This window comes from Colletotrichum fioriniae, assembly GCF_027942845.1.
Source record: "Colletotrichum fioriniae strain IMI 355084 chromosome Unknown scaffold_4, whole genome shotgun sequence".
Lineage (NCBI taxonomy): Eukaryota > Fungi > Ascomycota > Sordariomycetes > Glomerellales > Glomerellaceae > Colletotrichum > Colletotrichum fioriniae.
Genome location: NW_027076840.1, coordinates 1,624,754 through 1,640,607, shown reverse-complemented (window position 1 = coordinate 1,640,607; position 15,854 = coordinate 1,624,754). Strand labels below are relative to the sequence as shown.

The 15,854-nt window shown below is 54.7% G+C and overlaps 3 protein-coding genes across 3 annotated transcripts; 2 read left to right on the top strand and 1 right to left on the bottom strand.

Annotated features, from left to right (window-relative positions):
• Nucleotides 1-2,557: 2,557 nt before the first annotated feature.
• Nucleotides 2,558-5,655, top strand: N0V96_004293 (uncharacterized protein; the record flags this gene model as incomplete). Its single annotated transcript, XM_053188359.1, has 3 exons — nucleotides 2,558-2,617; nucleotides 2,688-3,236; nucleotides 3,292-5,655. The coding sequence occupies 3 exons, from the start codon at nucleotides 2,558-2,560 to the stop codon at nucleotides 5,653-5,655; spliced, it is 2,973 nt and encodes a 990-aa protein (XP_053054321.1).
• Nucleotides 5,656-6,281: 626 nt separating this feature from the next.
• On the bottom strand, nucleotides 6,282-7,947 carry ATF1 (Alcohol acetyltransferase; the record flags this gene model as incomplete). The annotated part of the gene is made up of 2 exons (XM_053188358.2): nucleotides 6,282-7,827; nucleotides 7,907-7,947. The coding sequence occupies 2 exons, from the start codon at nucleotides 7,945-7,947 to the stop codon at nucleotides 6,282-6,284; spliced, it is 1,587 nt and encodes a 528-aa protein (XP_053054320.2).
• A 1,037-nt stretch (nucleotides 7,948-8,984) lies between these two features.
• N0V96_004291 (uncharacterized protein) lies at nucleotides 8,985-13,145 on the top strand (the record flags this gene model as incomplete). Its single annotated transcript, XM_053188357.2, has 1 exon — nucleotides 8,985-13,145. The coding sequence occupies one exon, from the start codon at nucleotides 8,985-8,987 to the stop codon at nucleotides 13,143-13,145; it is 4,161 nt and encodes a 1,386-aa protein (XP_053054319.2).
• Nucleotides 13,146-15,854: the final 2,709 nt, after the last annotated feature.

Sequence of the window (15,854 nt, the reverse complement as noted above, 5' to 3'; positions counted from 1 at the left end):
CCCCCAAAAGGACCTCCCCTCAATGCACAGCCCTGTCGATGAGTCGCTGCCGGGGTCTTGCTTGTCATGTGAACCCTCCTTACTGCGTATTGTACTCCGTAAGGACCACTATAAACTTGTACGCAGTAAAAGGTTGGAAACGACTTCCCTTTCGGCATTGGGTCCTGCGGGGACACTTTGTTGCCCCTTTTTCACTTAACCTGACACGGGGGCGCAAGGTGTACGCTTGAGCACGGAATATGTATCCGTGTCTATGTAAAGATGAGGGCTCTCATATCTCTGACCCAGGGGGAAAAAACTTCAACAAGAGGAATCATGATGCTGGGAAACGGAGGAAGAAACGGAACGAGTTTGGTACCGCAATGCAGTAAACGCCTAGAACTCTTTTGAGGTTGGGCAAACTGCGGCATCAAACTTTTTTCCCATGTGGAATGATGGCATTTTTTTTCGCCTCTAGCGCGGGACCAGAGGAGGCTTGATGCATAGGTTCCTCGGACGCAACACGGGAGCAAAGACCCTTTTCCTCGATACTTGGACTCTCCCAAGTGCAGATCTTCCAGTATTACTGCTTGAACATTTCGGCCGTGTCAAGGATGCCGCTGGGAACAGAGTCCTTCATCGGCCGGATACGTGATATCCCGACCTGCATGATCTGAAGAATGGTATCCGTACTCTTTACGCAGTATGAGAGGACTTTGTTGAATGGGCCTCGTATCCATCGACCACCAGTCCATCCCCTTCTTGCCGCGAAGAGGCTAGCATTCCTTCGGATCGTCTGCCACTGCACAAAAGGGTGGTGCAGGGCGTGTGATGTGGGTGAGTGGGACACATTCGAGGTGTCAAAAATAGCCACAGCCACAGCGAGCGGCGGCCCTGCCGATGCGCTACAGTGCTACTACGCGGTATGCAAAGCGTTCCCGTGCTTCTGGGGGGGCCCATGCTCGCAGCTCTGGGCTCTTCTATTGAAGCCAAGCGGCGGCACGGCATCTCACGGAGTCGCGGGGTGCTGTGCACGGAGTACAGTAGGTGGTGGGTGTCCCAAGCTCTGGCAGAGGGAGAGAATTTTGGATGGCAGTTTTAGCAGTTTTTGGGGTGTTCTGCCCAATGAAGTCGTCTGATGCTCCGTTGTCTTTGCCATTCCGTCCACGAGACTGACCATTAGGTACCGCTGCGTGTACATACGTACCGGGGCTGGATAAGGTACCTTACCTTCTGTTCTTTCCAACTGAGCGTTACATGTTCCTGCAGATGCTGACATGTAAAGACATGCATTGAACATGGAGAACGGCCATCGTAAGAAGTATTCTAGAATACGAATATCGGACATTCAATAGCAGACATAATCAACAATTTCCAAATCCTATCCAACGTGAGGTGAGCAGATAGGAAGCAAACAGCCACAATGTCAAGAGGATGAGGGAATGACTTAAGCAGCAGGTACAATAGAGAGTACGTACTGCATCCCTCAACCTGGTACTGGTGGGTCGGATCAAGTGGACCCCAAGCCTCGAGACCCTATTAGCGCAAGAATTGCCAGGACCTGAGGCGAACCAATCCCCTTGGCCGTGTTTTTTACGTATGCATTTTTTTATGATGTTTTTTTTTTTAATGCTGTGTTTTTTGCTCTCCAAGGTACTACCTGTTGTGAGTGTTAATGAGATTTTCCTGTGCTGCCAACCACACTCCTCCAGCGATGGACCCGGATATCGGCGCACCCATCGACTGGGATGTTCCAGGAGTGACATACGCAATCCTCCAGGCTCAACAAGCTTCCTTTCCAGTGGTCGTTCCTTCTCACAGTTCTCCTCCACGCCTCTCCACCTTTTCCCATCCCTCCTTCGTCCCATCCGTTCCCTACTCCTACTGTACATAGCAGTCCTTCACTGTCTCTTCACCATCCCTCCGTGTCGTGCCGTAACCTAAACTTCGTCCTACACTCGCTCGCTTGAAGGCCGACTTCCCCTCGCTTTTCCCAACCCTTCCTCCTCCTCCTCCTCCTCCTCCTCTTCTTTCCCCAAGTCCCGCGATCCCGCCGACCCTCCGCCAGTCGTTTCAATCTCTCCATCGTATCCCTCTCTTCGCGGCGCTTCGACGACATCTGTGGCTCCACTAATTGTCCCAATCGAACCCTCCCGTTGCTCGCGTGCGTGGGAACAAGCTCCTCCTTTCCAAGAGCCCTTTTGACGATCTCTTCTCTCCTCTCCGACTCTCGCTACAGCAATCCACGTCATTCACCTAATATCAGGCCTCTTTGCTACCTCCCGGCGGTCTTTGTGCGCCCGGTAACATTACACGAAGGCCCAAACCGAAACCAATTCTTTGCGACGAACAGCCAGTAGAAGGACCCCTTTGAATAAGCAAGCCTCTGTGCCATTCGCCCTGAATCGATTTCACCCAACCGACTAGCCGACCGAGCTTCTCCCTCAACCACCAATTTTTCGAAGATCCGGTGCAAAGAAAACATCATCAACCACGTCTCTCGCTGCCCACCTCCTCTCCGAGGCCAACTAGAGACGCGACTCGCCCCCCCTCGCCCCAAGGGGCCTCAACCTTCAAGATGAGCACCGACGCCGGAAAGGAGCTGTTGGACCTGCTGAAGAACCCTTTCAGTTCTCAGGTTTGTAAACCCTCCATCAATGTTGAGCTGTCGTGTCGAGAATTCGCGCTGGATGCTGATTGCCATATAGCTCGCCAAGAACTCAGTCTGGGCTGCTCTGGGCACCTCACTTGGTGTCACTGTCGGTATCGCCGTGACCTTCTCCTTTCTTCGACCGTACAACCAGTCCGTTTATGCGCCCAAGCTGAAGCATGCCGACGAGAAACATGCTCCGCCGCCCATCGGCAAGAAGATCTGGTCCTGGATTCCGCCGCTATGGAACACGACCGAGGATGAGCTGGTGCACCACGTCGGCATGGACGCCACCATCTTCCTCCGCTTCGTTCGCATGTGCTTATACATCTTCGCGACCATCTCTGTGTTTGGCCTTGGAATCCTGATTCCCACCTACCTAAGCACTGCAGAGAGCAGTTCGACCAAGGATAGATCCTGGATCGATTTGATTACTCCCATTGCAGTATGGGGCAATGCATACTGGGCACAAGTCGCAGTTGCGTACATTATCACTTTCGTTGTGATGGGCTTCTTGTGGTGGAACTATCGCAAGGTCTTGCGCCTTCGACGCAAATATTTCGAGAGCGAAGAGTACCAAAACAGTTTGCACGCCCGGACCCTCATGGTAAGACTGGTTTTCGGATGACGTAGTACTGGAACCCCAAACTGACCCTTAGCAGATGTACGATATTCCCAAAGCCAAATGCTCCGACGAAGGCATTGCGACAATCATCGACGAAGTTGTGCCGGCCTCCTCCTTCTCTCGCACCGCCATCGCCCGTAACGTCAGGGAACTTCCCAAGCTGATCGAGCAACATGACCATACCGTTCGCAAGTTGGAGGAGGTACTGGCAAAGTATATGAAGAAGCCCGACCAGCTCCCGGCTGCCAGGCCGATGTGCAAGCCCTCCAAGAAGGACCCTTCTTTCGCGACGTACCCCAAGGGACAGAAAGTCGATGCGATCGAATACCTGACACAGCGCATCAAGGAGCTCGAACTCTTGATCAAGGAAGTTCGACAGAGTGTTGACAAGCGGAGCACCATGCCCTACGGCTTTGCCAGTTACGCAGATATTGCTGAGGCGCACAACATCGCATACGCCAGTCGCAAGAAGCATCCGCACGGCGCAACAATCACCATGGCCCCGCGCCCGAACGATATCCTTTGGGATAACCTGGTACTGACGCCCTCGGTTCGCCGGATGAAGCGTATTGTGAACAACCTCTGGATTGCGTTGCTTACCATCGTCTGGATCGCTCCCAACGCCATGATCGCCATCTTCCTTATCGATCTCAACAACCTGGGCAAGGTCTGGCCGGCTTTCCAGACGGAACTTCAAACCAACCCCGAATGGTGGTCCATTGTCCAGGGTATTGCGTCTCCTGGTTTGATGTCGCTGGTCTACCTTGTCTTGCCCATGATCTTCCGTCGCCTCTCGATGAAAGCCGGAGACCAGACCAAGACGGGTCGCGAGAGGCACGTTCTAGCCAAGTTGTACGCTTTCTTCGTGTTCAACAACTTGATCGTTTTCTCGCTCTTCAGCACCGTCTGGTCGCTGGTGTCGGCCATTGTGAGCGAAACTAGCGAAAAGAGCGTCGACGCTTGGCAGGCCATCATCGATCAGAACCTTGCAACCACCATCTTCACGGCGCTTTGCTCAGTCAGCCCCTTCTGGGTCACTTGGCTCCTCCAGCGCAACCTTGGTGCCGCCATCGATCTCGCCCAGCTTTGGAAACTCATCTACAGCTTCTTCGTGCGCAAGTTCTCGAGCCCGACGCCCAGAGAGCTCATTGAGCTTACGGCGCCTCCCACCTTTGAGTACGCTTCTTACTACAACTACTTCCTTTACTACGCGACAGTCGCTCTGGGTTTCTCTGGGATCCAGCCTTTGGTTCTTCCTGCTGCCGCGTTGTACTACGGAATCGACTACTGGCTCAAGAAGTACCTGTTGCTTTACATTTTCGTCACCAAGACTGAGTCCGGAGGCATGTTCTGGCGTGTGCTCTTCAACCGCATGCTCTTCGCCGTCTTCCTGTCGAACTGCGTCTTCTTCCTCAGCTCATGGGCGCGGGCCGACTGGGCCTACCACAGCCAGGCCTTTGCCATTATCCCTCTGCCCATTTGCTTGATCATCTTCAAGGTCGTCTGCTCCCGATTGTACGACGACAAGATTCACTACCTCTCGACAACCAACGTTGCCAAGCACCCCGAGGCTGGCGTGATGAAGGAAACTCGCCTTCGCAGTGAGCGCCTGGCTTCGCGTTTCGGTCACCCAGCCTTGTACAAGCCCCTCATCACTCCGATGGTGCACCAGAAAGCGCAGCCTTACTTGCACGTTGTGTACAAGGGTCGCCTTTCGGACGGCAGAGATGTCAACACTGGCGACATGATGAGTGTTTCTGGATACTCGGACGTGTACGCGTTGGATCCCATGAAGTCTGGCAAGCCCGGCAAGTCGGCGGGTATTCCTGGCTTCGAGTTCGTTTCTGAGTCCAACCTTGATTTCGAATTCTATAAGAACAGGGCAGAATTCGCAGAGGAGCATGGCCAAGGCGACATCTTTGGACGTGATCCCGACATCATGCGCCCCGGTACTCCTGGATCAATGTCCGATTTCGGCTCTCGCCCCGGAACGCCCACGAACGCTGCTTTGCAGGGTGGCATGACGGGTCAGCGCCGCGACATGTCCGGTTCTAGGCCTACTCCGCCTGCCGGGTATATGTCACCAACTGGGAGCGGCCGTCAGTCTCCTACCATGGGACCGCCCCAAGCCGGCTTCGCTCAACAAGCGACCATGGGCGAGCGGTCCCGTAGCCCCCTGTACACCATCAACAGCAACGGCAGCGACACGGCGCTTGTGAGAAATGCCGCGGGTATGCCAATGAGTGCACCCACGGGTGGACCGAGTGTTGGAGCTCTAGGCGGCGGACCGAGGGGATATAGTGGACTCCCCCAGGCCGATGCCGAGACGCCCGACCCGGACCCGACCCAGTACGACTACTTCCGTGGGTCAGCAAGGCGGCGCCAAAACGACCAATGGTAGTCGATTGAGAAAGTGTCATGATTGGTTTTCAATTTTCTTTGTGTTGTGAGCGATGGTAGAGCGAAGGGTTGCCTCGCAGTCCGGGATCTGGTCTCCATGTGATGGCATTGCATTCTCGGCGTTGATTTGTGAGAGGGGGGGAGTCCGAAGAGCGACTCTTCCGTCGGTGGACTGCGGGCTGTGAACAGCAGGATTCCCGTCATCTCGACCGGCCCTGTTTTTACTTTTTTCCTTATTCATCAAAATGGTAATGATCAAAGAGACGAGACATAGACTGAAGAATTGCGTGGGACGTTAGTACATAACGGTGCTCTCCCTGGAGCAATATTTCCCCTGGCGCGATGCTGGTGGGAAACAGATTATAGATTTAATGAGTAACCCTTCCGCAATTTTTGGTTTAGAAATGTTCGACCTCGTCGATGAATGTCACTCTCTGGCCAAGGTATTAAAGTCATATAATCTGCGGTAGACAGTATGGCCGTACCACATGTTGATCCAAAAATCTTTCGTTTCTATTATCATTACTTTGGTCTCTATATGAGAATATTTCATCTTGACATTATAACCTTTTGGGGAAAAGCCAGCCCCTCATCACCTCATCAACTTTTCCCCCAACTACCAATTGCTCACAAGCTCCCACCCTCGGCAAGCTTCCGCGTCCACACCTCCAAATCACCAACCAACGCCTCGACAACCTCCGTCTCGGTAATAGCCTCGTTCCACGTCACCGTGATCGTCGTCGCTCCGCCAGCGATGCCGGCGACGTTGACGCAGAAGGCTTGGGCGACTGTGCCGGCGGATTGGGAGAAGACGGCGCGGGTTAGTTTCCAGTCCTGGCCGTTGTTCTTATCCTCGCCCTGACTGTGATTGTTGCTGCCGCCGCGGTTGTCGCTGGTGTTGTCTTTGTTGTTGTTGGTGGTGGTGGTGGTGGTGCTGCCGTTCATGGCGCCCAGGTTACTCACCTCCCAACTATTTCCCCTCGCCTTACCATCCTTTTTTCTGAAAAAGTCGCGGAAGTCGCTTACGTAGCGGAGCATTGCCGTGATGTCGTCGTTGGGTAGGCTTGTTAGCCGAGTTTGGAGGTCTCCTTTGATGGAGGCTGCGACGGCCCAGATTGCGTTTTCGAGATTTGGGCCCAAGGAGGCAGGTTCGCGGAGTGCGGTGGTGAGGGTCGTGGAGATGGGATGATTCGTCGACGTAACGAGAACACACATTGTATTATCGATATCGAGACTTGCGTCCTGCACGAAGCGGCGCATGCTGATGGCGGAAGACGGTTCAAATGACGGTGCTGTCTCGGCAGGGCTATGTCGCGCGAGGGAGGCTGCTACCAGCGCGTGGATGAGGGGCGTCAGCGTTAGACCCTTTGCGCGGGACGCAGATAGCAGGCCGGCGACTGTTCTGGCCTCGAGGGTGACGATGCGGACGTTTGTATGAAAGGGCGTGTCGAGGTGTACCGCTTCGCCCGTCCATGGTTTCGCGGCTGGCTTCGGTTTGAGCCAGGCAGGGCCGAAGGCGGACCATAGTTCGCGAAGGAAGTAGGGCCAAGAGATGTGGCTGTTGACGAGGTTTTCTTGTGGGAGGGGGAGCGTTGGAGGGGTTGGGAGGGTGAGGATGGTGGTTTGGAGATGTTGGATGGTGGAAGGGTTGTTTAGGGCGTGGAGGAGGCGTTTGTGGAAGATGGAGCCGCTTGTGCCGTCGCTGATTGCGTGGTGGAAGAAGTAGATGACTTCGATCTCTGCTACTGGTTTACCAGGTGAGGTTTGGATTGGGAGTATAGAGATCTTCCATGGTGGACGCTGGTCTACCTCGGGCCAGAGCTGGTCGTGTTGGTGGGATAGGTGTTTGCAGAGGGTTGCATCCGGACCGCTGGCACCGGCGCTGGAATCGGGGCTGGAGCCGGAGCCGGAGCCGGGGTGGGACGGACCGAACCACTGAATATGGTTTGACAAGTTGATTTGTGGCACGCGCACGAACGAGGCTGTCTGTTTGTCTTCGTCGGCGATGCCGACCTGCATGAAGGGTTGCTCTGCAATGACCTGTGCGACGGCGTCTTGGAGAATTGACTGTGCTTGGTCGAGGGTTGAGACTCCTGGTGGGAGTGCGTAGCGGCCGGTGACGGCGACGCAGCGGTAGAGGCCGAGGGAGTGTCGGGCTGTTGAGTACTTTTCCCTGTGATATCAAGGTTTGTTAGATTTCATTAGGATATGTCGGGTCCGAGCGATTGGTGGTTTGTTTGGATGTATCGTACATGTTGCCGCATGGCCGGATTACTTCTGTCTGGGAACTCATGACTTGCTGCTCAAAGTACCTAGCTGAAGCTGGTATGTGGATGGGGTTAATGGATGGGGTTTATGGATGGCAGATGGTATTGGCACTCAGAAAGTTTCTAGGCAGATGAGTCGCGAGTCGTGACTGCTAATGATGAATCGTGACTTCGTGAGAGCTTATGCTCGGATGAGCTGGAGCCTGGAGATGACGGGATATACTAGAGTCCTCCGCTTTGTTGCGTCGACTTCCTGGTCCCTGCAGGTGTTCCTGAGCGCCCAGGGGTACCCATCCTGAAGGGGTATAGCTCTCCGATATGCCCGTTGATTGAATGGGGCCATTGGACAGGGGTTAGGCATGGCGAGTCGTAACGTATAATCTTCGCTTAGGATATGAGAGTTGAATGAGTTGTGGAGGCCTGCGGGCAGTGAACACGATACCAAGAAGATAGCCAGGCACGCACGTCAGACATGTGAACAAAGATCGTTTGTTCTTCTGGGGAACAGACCCAGGCCCAGAAACGTGGTTACGGGATACCGTTAAAGCGTCTTTGAGAGCCGCTTGACGGCGCACCGTTTCTAGAACGGGGATCGGCCATTCAGGGTCCAGACCGGTGCAATCTTGGAGCTTGGACCAGTTTGAACCGGAAGCTCCCGATTAGTCATTTCCTATCTGTTTTTCCGCTCCGAGATTAGGAGGGGCAGTGTGGGGTGTTGATCCAAATGGGAAAGAAGCACCAGGGGTGACCCCCGGTCAATTTCCCTAGGAAGACGCGGTTCACCACTTGCTCGTTCGCCGACCCAAAATATTGTATTTCCCCTTTGCGCGACCACCTTTCCCCTGACGATAATGCGAATAAACACGACTAGGCTGACCATCTTGGCCTCGTAGCTTCGAAAAGCTCGTGTCGCTGTTCCCAACCCGTTCTCGTACTGTTATGACGCGACTAGTCGCCAAATCGCATCGCAAGAAAATGCAGCTGCGCGCAGCTTGACAACATACCATCACTACCACCGTCGCCACCACCACAAATTACGAACGTGGCCACAACCTTAGTCGCCATGGAATTCAATCGATCGCCATCCTTCGGCCTTGGCGCTCGAGCGAACCGTCGCGCTTCTACTCAATTGACTATCGACGAAGAAGGCCGTAAACCGCTATTCTCCAAACCCTCTCGCGAGAGCCTCGAGCCCCAGAATCCCTCCCCGGCTGCAGCAGGAAGCAACAGATTCGGATACTCGCCAACGAACGCCCAAACCGGTCCGACTGGCCGACCCCCCTCTCGCGCCGCGATCCCCCGACCTTCGAGCTCCCTTTCGCAGACGCCGTCCCTCAATTCGAACCACTCCATCGAGATCGTCTCTCCCGGTTCTCGCATTCCCCGACCCAAATCCACAATCGGCATTTTCGCAAAAGGCTCCGGAGTCTCCGTCGCCGAGGCCTGGAAGCTGGCGGACGAGAACCGTGTACAGACTCTCGAGAAGGCGCGGCGAGCCACTCCCGCAGCCATCGACGCATCACCAAGCCCTGCACCACGCCCCTATACCAATCGACAGGTCTCCGACGAGTCAAAATCGCGGCGATCGTTAGGCAAAGATGCGGTCGACTACAGCCGGCCCAGACCCCTTTCGAGGATGTCGAGCGACTCGTTGCGAGACAGTTACGTGGGACGATACGGCGGTAGTCCAAGCTCGAATAGCCTCTCTAGCTCTGGAAGCTTCGATCGTCGACTGAGTCAATACGAGCGCGAGATGGCAGAGTCGCCGAGCGCGTCTCGGGATCAGGATCACTTCTTCGGTAAGACCAGAGTGGGACCAAAGATTGCCGAGACAGGACACACCTTGGCGAGGAGAACAAGCAACAGCAGCCTCAACGGGTCTCAGAGTGTGAACCGGCGGGTCAGTAATAGCAGCTTGAACGGAGGCCCAGGCTTGGGTAGGAGGACAAGCTACGGCAGTTTGAGCGCCAGCCCGCGTCCCGGAGCATTTGCCAAGAGCCATGTTCCTGAAGGACACATAAAGGAGCTCCTGGAGCAGGATGAGAAGGGTATTAAGCGATCCGCCAGGCCAAAACCAGACGATGACATTGCAGCCGACACACCGTTGCCCTCTGTAGAGACCTCTCGTCTGCCTCAGGAGCCCACTCCGCCAACATCCCGACCGGCCTCTGCGAATCCGGAATACCGATCCCCGGACAAGAGTTACGCGTGGCAGCTCGACGCGGACTTCACGGCGGGAGACTTGCAGATTTCAGACAGTCCACGGATAAGAACCGGTGGCGCTGGCTTGAGCGAAGCCTCCGATCGACGATCCTCTTACGGCAGTGCTTATGCTGAGGAGCAGCTCTTGGGACTGAACGGAAATCTCAGGCGGGAGTTATCACTGGGGCCCTCTCCTAGGGCTGGGCGCTCTAATACTAGGATCGACGAGATTCGCCAGCGGGAAGAGAAAGCCAAGGAGGAGCTTGCCGAGTCGCGAAAGGCGCTGCCAAGAGCTAGGAATAACACAAGGCTGGAGGAGATCCGCGAAAGAGAGGCAGAGGCAGAGGAGCAATTGGCCAAGCTACCCCGACGCTCCTATTACCCGACGCCCGATGATCTGCCAGACCGCGAAGTCGATACACAAGCTCCGCGAAAGAACACGAAACTCGACGAGATACGAGACCGAGAAGCCGAGTCATTGTCTAAGAAGGCCGTTGCTACTAGCCGATTGGAGGAGATCAGGGAACAGAACTCAATGTCGAGATCCATGTCACCGGAAGCGCGGCGTAGCGGGGATTTTGCGAGAGACTCGACGCCTATCCGAGAAGCAGCTGGGGAGTCGTCATGGCCCACAGAGGACGGCGAGCGTATCGCCAACACGCCAGTCACGATCTATCGTAACTCGCCGGTGCGGGAGCGAAATAAGTCACTGTCGGAGTCGCCAGCGAACCGAAACGAGCGGGCGAGTCCCAAGCCTGCGAGGCCATTGGGTGCGCATACGCGAACTGACTCAAGGGACTTGTTGCAGAGGCTCGCCAGAGCTGCAAGTAGCAGCCCTGCTCCTGAGACTAACATCCAGCCCGCAGCGACAGACGAGACAAGGGGGCCTAGCATTGAAGACCTCGAGAAGGAAAGGCTGGAAAAGGCGAATCAGGAGAGAGAGAGACTGGAGAAGGACAGACGAGTAAGAGAGAGGCTCGACAGAGAGAGGCTTGAGAGCGAGAGACTCGACAGGGAGAAGCTGGAGAGGGAGAGGTTGGAGAGGGAGAAGATCGAGACGGACAGGCTCGAGAAGGCGCAGCTCGCTAAGGAGAAACTCGAAAAGGGGAAACTCGAGAAAGAGAGACTCGAAAAGGAGAACCTCGAAAAAGAAAGGCTCGAGAGGGAAAAGCTTGAGGAGGAGAAGCGTGAAAAGTTGAAGCTTGAGATGGAAAGGCTTGAGAAAGAAACGTCCAAGGAGACCTTGCAGAGGGCCGAGACACAGCGGCGCAGAAGCGAGTCTAGACAGTCTGCCCCCGAACCCGAACCTAAGGCCAGTTCACCACGACGGGATCGCAGAGAAACCATCAAAGTATCCGAGCCAGCTTCTACCGAGACGAAAGGGACAGATGACTCCAAGTCCAGTTTCGCAGATGAGCTGAAGGCGCCGGAGGCAGGGAGGCCCAAGTCTCGCGTGGATCTCGTTGCAAGGCGCCGGGAACGTCGTCAGAAGTCAACCGACTCAGCCAAGGACAACCGGAAGAGCGTGGCCTTGTCGGATGGTGATCCTACCGACCGCATCGAACAAGAGATGAAGCTTTTCGCGCCTGCGGACAATCAGTCTGAGCGCGGATCCAGAGCACCTTCTGCGGAGCCTACTACCGAGGATGAGGATAAGGACCTCGCCGGCGAGACTCCGCGACCAAAGAAGGTTGACCCGCTGTCTCTCCCTACCCCCAGAGTAACTGGGGCTTACGTCGAGACACCTGCGACCCTAAAAGTTGAACGGATAGAGGAGAACACTTTGCCCCCACTGAAGAGACCTGATCCGTCGTCAAATGCAACTTTTGATAGACCGCAGAGTAGAAGAGGATCACGGCCGTCGTCAAGGGGAGGTACATTCTTCAAGGCCACCGAGTCTGGTTCCGAAACAAGTGATCAGAAGGAGATGACCGGAACGAGTACTACTACCAGCCTACGACGCCGCAACAGATCGACCTCTCGGCCGCGTAAACCTCTGACCAACTCAGTCAAGCCGCCGACAGTCAAGGACGATATAATGGAACTTCAGCGCATTCATCAGATTGAAGACTCCACATTGGACGATTTCGAGGAACTATTTAATATGCAGAAGCTTCAGAACGACCCCGACCTGGACATTGAATCGATGCTCGATGATATTGCGGTTAAGAAAGAGGAAGTCGCAGCTAAGCCGAACATTACAAAGAGCCAGCGAAACCACGAGCTAGAACAGTACGACAGGATGAGCAAGACATTGAAAGACGGGCTTTTCAACATACGTACTGCCAAGCAGGGTATCGAGCGCTTGGAGGGGCAGGTTTCTCACGCCGAGGGCGGCAAACATGGCAATGCCGCTACACTTGAGAAAGTGTTAGAGAAGCAGCCGCTAGTCAAGGGGACGCATCACCGCCACAACCCGGACCACGCCCGCGATTGCCCAGATTGCATCCGCCAGACTCCCATCAAGGAGGTGTCGTACCTTCACCTTCCGGTGCCGAGCCTTTACCGTCGCAACCCCTTCCGCCTTACATTCCTCGGGCTAGTATTCCTACTTGTCTCGCTTTGGTATGCTGCCGAGTCTGCCATGTGCGAAGCTTACTGTCGGCCAACTTCATGTTCTTCGACACCTTGCGTCTGGTCACCGACAGATCCCACTTGGGGTGTTGCTCTTCCTGTGAAGCTCGACGAGTGGGCCACAGGTGGCTTGGGCCGCCAACTCGCGAATCAGTATTCCGAGGAAGTGTCAGATCTTTGGGCGGATGCGTTGGATTTTGTGACGGGGACCGATATTACGACTATCGACATCAACACACTTGACTTTTATGACAAGCGGCAACTCCGCCGTCGTCTTCGCAAGAAGGGACTTGCGAAACGGACAGTAGTCGAGTCAGCCAGCGACAAGGCCAAGTGGGATGCATGGCACGCCACACGCGTGGCCAGCGAGAGGGCACAGGACGCGAGGGAGATGGGGTATGATATTGGTGACGCGGATGAGAGCCTTGGGGACGATGAGATATTGTGAGAGGAGGTAATTATTCCCGATCACTGTACATTACTACTAGTCTTTTACATGCCGCGCTTGCTGCCGGATGACAGCACGCTGGATAAGACGCTTTGGGGCACAGAACTCCTTTGGTAATCAAGATATTTGCAAATCACAACCCGCAGACCTTGATACGTGATTTAGTCATGCGTGGGGGATGGATCGGCTGAGTCAAACCACGACATCCCGGGCCGATCGCGGGCTCCGCCGGTTTCCGGGGGTTCAGCCGTGATGGCCCCGGGTCAAAAGATGACATTTCATGACTTTGCATACAGCTAACCAGAATCAACTGCGTTCTGCAAACGAGCCTAATTCAACGGACCCTCAACATGAACCAATCCAACATCAGCTCACAAGTCAAAGCCAGCTTGGTAGAGAAACCCTGGTTCGGCTTCGACCTCGACGACACCCTCCACGAATTCCGCCGCGCCTCCTCCGCCGCCACGACAAAGACGCTCGAAGCCATCTCCAACAAACACGGGACTCCCGTTGATGAGTTGAAGGAGGCGTACGGCCACGTCCTCCGCGCCAAGACGGCTGGTGCTTTTTCCGACGGTAAGACGTCGTTTGCGTATCGACGGGAACGGTTCTCTTCGGTGCTGGACCGGTTTGGTTTACCCAGCGACGATGCGGCGTTTTTGGATGTGTTGTTGGATGTGTATGAGCGGACGTTGAATGAATCGCTTCAGTTGAAGGACGGCGCGGAAGCGTTACTGAAGAAGTTGAAGGGTATGGGGAAGAAGGTTGTCGTGATTACGGAGGGACCGCAAGATGCGCAGGAGAGGACTGTGGGAGAGCTTGGGATCGGGGGGTATGTTGATTTTCTGGCGACAACGAACTTCTTTGGGGTGGCTAAGACGGAGGGGCTGTTTGGGGAGGTGCTGCGACATCTTGGGATTGGGGCGGGGAGATTGTGTTTGTCGGGGATAGTGTGGTGAGGGATATGGAGCCTACTTCGAGGGAGGGATTTTCAGTGTGCTTTTTTGATGAGAGGGGGGAGACGGCTTGGGAGGGCGGGATGGTGAAGGTGAAGAGTTTGAGGGATCTTGAGGGGTTGCTTGGGAATGGGGATGCGTGAGATGGTAGATGGTCACTCATTCACGATTGCAGCGTCGAGGCGAATGAAGATGTATTGGCATTCTCCTTTGGATTAAGGGCGGTCTTGGGTCGCCTCTATCTTCAACTACCGCGGCGCGGGGAATCTGGTTATGCCCTGCCTTGGGACGAGTTATCATTCATATTCAAGTCATCGCGGAGCTAACATATCCGCCAGAAACAGTGGTAGATGGCGGCGGCACTCGTGCAAGATCTGCGGCGGGACTTGATTTGAGGAATAGGGACATCATACTCAAGAATAAACGTCAAGTTGATTAGTATCATTTTGCTTAGTTCAACGGCGCAGACGTGCCCGTATGGAAAGGCGGTTAAGACAAGCATCGCGACCCATGCTTGGCGCATCGACGTCACTGGTAAGCGCCTACCATTGTCAACCGCAAGAGATCGCCAACGAAGCCAGGAATGTCTACGCCTCTGTGCGTTTAGCCTTGAACCCAGGATCCTACCCACCTACCCCGGATTTTCGCCGTTACCCCTGGCCACGATAGCCCATTAGAACCGGGTAAATATCCCGTCAAGTGCTGGATGACATCGTCACATAGGCCTAGAATCAGCTCTGCTGCGCCGTATGACTTGGCGAGACTGCAGTCGGGCGTCTGCCAAGCTGATGTTAAGCGACCATTTAGAGCACGACTGATTGGTTAATATTGGAGTGTGCGAGCTGTGTCATCTATATACATTATAAAATCTTTGGATGATAGGTGTTCCATGTATCAACTTCATACGAGATCATTCAGTAGCGACATCACGATATCTTTGCGAAGCTTCATCTCGCCCACGAACGGGTCCGAGCAACAGAGACAATAATGAGTGGTACTATCAACCATCACACAGAACTCCAGCTCCCATCCGTCCCCATCATCGTCAACTACAACTCCCGAGCTCTAAATCAACACAACCTTTTGCCGCAATGGCCACCGCAACATGTCCAGACCCTCACCTCATAACACAGCCCACCCACTTCCCTATCCTGGAAAACCTCACATATGTCGTGACGCCAGGCTACAACACATCGGACGCGCCCATGGCGGCCTGCTGCACCCCGAATCCCCTCCAGCTCGCCGAGGGCTGCTACAAGTGGTGCGAGCTTCCCGCGACCTACGCCGACGAGGACACAGCGCTGTCTAGGTTTGTGGCCTGTCGTCGTCGCTGGGCCAGCAAGGGAAAGATGAGTACTAATGGGACATTGACTTATAATGAGACATCTGGATATCCTTTCTACTTGCACGTTGCTGCCAGCGAACCAGTGGGGTCGGGTGTTACGACTGTAGGGCTTAGTATGTTTGTTTTGGTGGCTTCGATGTTTGTGGGTTTAGTTTGATTGTGTCATTGGCGTATTGGTTTCTTATTACGGTCGAGATGTCATCCGAACTGCATCAGCATGGCATTGGGAGCTAAGGCAGGAAGTTGTGGGGTGAAGGTATATTCTTGGTGTTCTTGGGTGTAAACATGGCGTTGCCGGCCTCACCGCAGTCAACTCAATGGAGACATGAGCTTGGGCGATGTATGTCATTAATGAGAGAGTCGGGATTGACGAACAAATCCTGACACGTTGTATGCTGTACATCTCTA